We start from the raw sequence: 5,585 nt of genomic DNA on the forward strand, positions 1-5,585 counted from the left end.
CACCCTATCATCATTATTCTCACCCACGCTGGCTATGCAGTCTCATGATTTACAGAATTTTTTAAACTGCAGTAAAACGGAAATGAAATCAGTTCCACTCCTTCAACTTCTGTAGGAACAAGAGCTCAATATTTAAGCAACCTGTGTTTTTTAAATTTGGGGCTGGTGTTTTAGGTTTGTTTGGTGTTCCCTAACCTAAATTAAAGTTCATGTAACTGTAAAGAAAGCAGTCCCTATGAAGCAAAGCACCTTATACATTTCATGAGCACATCATATCTAAACATAGCAGCACAATAACATATTGGGTATCTCTGATGTGGCTCATGAGACTTACATAGCTTGTCTCTTCCAGGAACATGTACAAATAATGTATTAGATGAATGCCGCTTACCAAGTGGTAAGATCATTTCTTCCTGTCCTCAAATGGCTCATCACTGGATCGTCGATAACAACAAGTCATGCCATGGATTACCAATACCAACAGTACCAGTAACCACACCTCCACCAAAGCCTCAGTGTAAAACGCCCCATCTCTGCAAGCTTATCTGGAGCGAGTAAGGAAAAAACCTGAATTAACTCACTCTTTCTAAACAAAACTGTCTCAGTATCTTACCAAAAGAGTAAGAACTATAGCCCTAGCATGTGATAATAGATGAAAATGTCAACTTAATGACAAGATATATACCATAAAAGGCCTTTGCAAAAGAAACTGCTCTTCTTTGATGACTTGCATGCCAAAGATAACTGAGCAAGGAGAGGTGAAGTCAGAAAATCAGGGATGCAGCTAGTGCTAAAATCCATACTCCTTGGGTTGCCACCACACAGATTTGTGTTATCTTTCTTCCTCCCTACCTTCCAAGGCATGCTCACTCACTCTTAGTCTATTAAGTAAAGACTGAACTCTAAATCTGAAGTAGGCCTTCAGTACAAACTGCAAAGAACCGGGTTACCTACAGGTTAACAGAGCAGACAGAAACATCTCAGATGAAAAGCAGCCTTCATACTCTGTACATTTTATGTAAAACACGGAGCTCCAAAAGCACAAAGGCTTGTTTCCTGCAGTACTTCCTATACTTGTGGGAGCTCTGACAAAAGCTTTTTTTCAGCTGGATCACTTCTAAAGGCCCTCTTACGCCTGCTTGCTGTAGTGCCTAATAAGTTATGAGCTATTGCATGTGCAATTTTTCTGTCTCTCAGATACTTTTATCATTTACTTTTTCCTCAATCTGATGCAGTTGCCTTTTTCATGAAATTTCTGGTGTCAGACTGATGAAAAGTCATGTACACATACAGAAATGCTATGACCATTACCCTCTGTAGAGAAGAAAAAAAAAAATAAAAAAAAAAAGGAGCTTCAAATTTCCTGACCTTTTTCCTTTCCTGAGTCTATCTCCCAGATTATTGGCCATTCTTAGGGTTTTGGTTCTCATAATACATTCCTTCCTGAAGCACAGTCATGTGCCATTAACTGGGAAGTGCTGGATTTTCTGTAATGACTGGTCAACATGAAAGGCATTTGGCTTCTTTTCTGTCCACAGGACTTTTGCAGAATGCCATTCTGTGATACCACCAGAACCGTTTTTCAAAGGCTGTGTTTTTGATGGATGTCGCATGCCAGAGGAATCCATGCAGTGTTCCAGTTTGGAGATGTATGCTACAGAGTGTGCTGCCAGAGGCGTCTGCATTGACTGGAGAGGAAAGACCAACAATACATGCCGTAAGTATTGCAGAACTTAAAAATGTATGTGAGAAATGGTAGTAATTGGTGTTTTATTTAGTAAATACATCTTACACCTAACACTTGGCCACTGTCTACAAAATCAGTGTGACATTCTTACTCACAGAAGCTGCAGATGAAGAAGGCAAAGCTGTAATCACTTTTGCTGCAAAAAATGCATCTACTGTCAACTTCTTATCTTTTTTCTTCTTTTTCCATACAGGATACAACTGTCCAGCAAACATGGTATACAAGCCATGTGGATCAATTAATCCTGCTACCTGTGACCCAAGGTATTGAAAGACAAAAAAAACCCATCCCAAAACAACTGCTTGTATTTTTCTTTTTTCCTATTTTTACCTATCTACTTTCCTTAGAAAATGGAGTTACTTCATAATGAAATGTCTTGTGAATTTGGATAATTTATTCAAGATTTATAAATATCAATCAGCTCTATGAATATGCACTTCCAGTTGCACTTCAGAGAATGTAAATTCTTTTGTCTCCATCGTATGCTGACATGGCAACCTTCTACATATGCTGCTCTCTCTCCTGCTTCACTACAAAAACATTGTACTCAAATACAGACATTCCTCTCACTCTAGTGTTGTTCATCTTCCTGGCTACGGAGTAACTGAAGGATGTTTCTGTCCTGAAGGAAAGACACTCCTGAGCGAAGGCAGCAGCATCTGTGTCTCTGAATGCTGTAAGTAATCTCTAGCTAGTTTGGGGAACACAGAGAGATCAGGATTGATAGTCAGGAGGCCTGTGTTCTACTGCCATCTTCTACATGGCCAGATCATGGGCAAATCAGCTTCTTCAAGCTCCTTTAGGCTCCCCATCTAAAAATTGAATCATAATCAATATTACCTTTTTTCCCACCAAGATGTTGGAATTCTACTTTTCAGGAGCACTAGTCTGCATATTCATTTTCTTCTTAGTTTTATCTTCACAGTATTTCAATTTGAACTGCACAAATTGACTCCCATATGTCAGTTTTCAGTGGCGTAAATCTCCATTCCTTTTTTTTTTTTTTTTTCCTCCAGCTTGCAGTGAACCAAATGGAATATCCAGACAGGTGAGTATCACAATCAGTATGCAGTTTATCAAGCACAGGCAAGATAATATTTTATCTATCAACATATGATATTTTATTTACCAAGCACAGCGAGAGGATATTTGTTATTTCACAAAACCAAAGTTCTGATTAGGTTGAGGGAGACTTTAGGTTTTTTTCAAATGTTCATTCCCCTTTAGTCTTAAAAATAATTACGAGTGCAAGAGAAGAAGAAATTTAACAGTAAGTGATGGGATATTCTCTCAACAATCACCTCACATACGAGGGGGGGGGGGGGGAGAAAGAGAAAAAGAGATGGTCACAGTGGAACTTGGGCATATTCTTTTATTTTCACTTGGGCTCACTAAAGTTACTAGGGATGAAGGAACAGATGTATAACAAAGTTTACCTGTTAATGAGAATGTTGATAATCTGCATTCTTAGTTCCTGGGCTGCACACAAATTACAGAAATTTCTCTCTGTAACCTAACATGCAAATGAGTATGTCATATGATAATTTCTGATTCAAAAATGCATGCAAAGCTCAAACACTTCTCCTTTAGACCTCTTGTATCCCTAATATTAACATTACTAACACACAGAAAGTGGTACCTGTGTGAACATGCTCAGAACCTTCAGTGGCCTCCAATATCCAGTATCTCCCTAATTAGCTTCAGTTTGAGGGTTTCTTATAAAAATCTAAAAATGCTAGAAATATGAAAAGGCTGATGTAATCAGGTATCACTATATCCATGAATATGTCAACTAGAAACAAATAAAATTATTTTGGTTTGAATTTACACGTAATTTTTTTTCTTCCTTCTTTTTCTTTCTCTTTTTTTGTATAGCCAGGAGAAAAATGGACAAAAGACTGCCAGGAATGTGTCTGTGACAAAAATACTCTTACAGTGCAGTGTACAAAACACAAATGTTCTCTGACACAGCAAGTATTTTGCGATGAACCAGGTTACATGCCTGTTAAGATACAGATACCAGAAGATCCATGCTGTACCAGGACTGAGTGTTGTAAGTACTGTCTCAGTTCTTTATCATGGGGAACACGCTATAATCATTTTGGAGAACTACAGCAATAATTTCTCATTTTTTTTAATGCTGTGCATGGATTTCTTAATGCTTTTCTCCCTCATCCCACTTTGTAGGACCTTCTTGCAGACCATTTCCTAGGTGCCTGAAGAGAACAAATTTAAAGATTTTCCGTAGTTAGACACAGAAAAGTAACTGGAAATCTCCTGTAATTTATCATTGAAAATCTTTAATGCTGCTGCTACCTGAAACAATATTCAAAAACTGTTCAAAGCATTTTCTGTTTCAAAGACCAGTATGGAAAAATTATTTTAACTTTAAAAAGTCTTGAACATTTAAAAATTGCTCAAGAAAGTTCCTGAACCTCTGAGAGTCATCAGATTTCTCAGTTGGTACAATTTTCTCTTTGGAAGTACCTCTTGCCAGCAACCACCACTCTGTTCTTCTCAGACAATGCTTTGTTTTACAAAGATTATGGAAAAGCCCCTTCACTTTAAAAATAGCTGGGCAAATATAGCTAATTAGTCATTAAACTAGTTTGTGTAAACAACGTCATATTTCCCCTAATGGAAAACTTCTGAAGTTCATGCAAAACAAAATAATTTTCATTTAAAAATTCAGAGTTCGTTATTTTCTATATTCTCTTACATTAAACAGACTGCAACACTAGCCTCTGCCCCGAGGTCACATCCCAGTGCTTAGAGGGACAGGAAGTAGTCACAATAATGCAGCCTGGAAAATGCTGTCCTACCTTTCAATGCAGTAAGTACTACGCACCTTCTTCACGTGTTTTTCACAGCTATATTTTCCTAAATTAATGAATACAGAAACTTTAAAAGAGAAAGATGCAAATTTTCTTTGTTATCTTATTGGGCCAACAAAGCAGAGGGTTTTTTATCACAAACTTCTTAAAACATGCACCTCTATGACAACATCTTTCTTCCTTCTTTACAGAACATGGCTGTGTAGTCAATGAAACCTACTATGCAGTAAGTACACAGAGTAACTCACTATAAAAATACAGCTTCACATAGGCTCACAATGCAAAAATTTTTGAGACTCCTATCATGGACCATATTCTGCAGAAAGGCCTGAGATAAAACATTATTACTTATTTAATCAAGGTCAGCAGATCAACACCATCCCTACAAGCAAAAGCATTTTCTGCTCTCCTTTCTGCATTAGCAGAATTTAATCCCAGAATGAATATCTGCATTAGCTGAATTTAGTCCCAAAATGGATATAACCAGCAACAGAAACGCTGCTTAAATAAAACATCCAAAATTGTAATTAAGGATAATTTAGCCCATACATTAGTTCAGCTTTGTATTTATTGTCTATGACAAAGTAACTTGCTTTTATTGACTAATCATGACTTCTATTCTGAATTCTCCTAGCCTGGAGCTTTCATTCCATCGGGCCCCTGTGAAGAATGCACTTGCTCTGAATCCTCTTACTCAAGCCCTTACCACGCTACGGTCAGGTGCGAGCCTGTTTTCTGTGACACATACTGCCCAGCGGTGAGTAGTGCTATTTTGCTGTCAGCAATTTCTACCCCACTCAGCTCAAATATCCACCAGCTGAAGTCAGTGTCCTGACTCAATGTAATTTCCTCTCTATTTCTTTCAAAACAGGGTTATAAGTACACACAGAAACCTGGAGAGTGCTGTGGCACGTGCAAGCCAGCAGCTTGTATAGTGACAGTGGGAGACAACATTACACGTGTGCTTCAGGTAACTAGTCCTGTTTTAGTTCACTTTTGGTGAA

General features: G+C 37.9%; 1 protein-coding gene across 1 annotated transcript in view; it reads left to right on the forward strand.

Annotated features, from left to right (window-relative positions):
- The window catches only part of LOC104465538 (mucin-5AC-like), a gene marked incomplete at its 3' end in the record, with an annotated part of 62,819 nt that overhangs the window by 3,958 nt on the left and 53,276 nt on the right, over window positions 1–5,585 (forward strand). The window contains exons 6-12 of the mRNA XM_010078630.1: window positions 353–554; window positions 1,539–1,717; window positions 1,941–2,010; window positions 2,323–2,423; window positions 2,764–2,795; window positions 5,216–5,338; window positions 5,453–5,551. Coding sequence (XP_010076932.1) covers window positions 353–554; window positions 1,539–1,717; window positions 1,941–2,010; window positions 2,323–2,423; window positions 2,764–2,795; window positions 5,216–5,338; window positions 5,453–5,551 — 806 coding nt within the window. The remainder of the gene's footprint in view (window positions 1–352; window positions 555–1,538; window positions 1,718–1,940; window positions 2,011–2,322; window positions 2,424–2,763; window positions 2,796–5,215; window positions 5,339–5,452; window positions 5,552–5,585) is intronic.

Source organism: Pterocles gutturalis, unplaced genomic scaffold (assembly GCF_000699245.1).
Source record: "Pterocles gutturalis isolate BGI_N339 unplaced genomic scaffold, ASM69924v1 scaffold7773, whole genome shotgun sequence".
Taxonomy (NCBI): Eukaryota; Metazoa; Chordata; class Aves; order Pterocliformes; family Pteroclidae; genus Pterocles; species Pterocles gutturalis.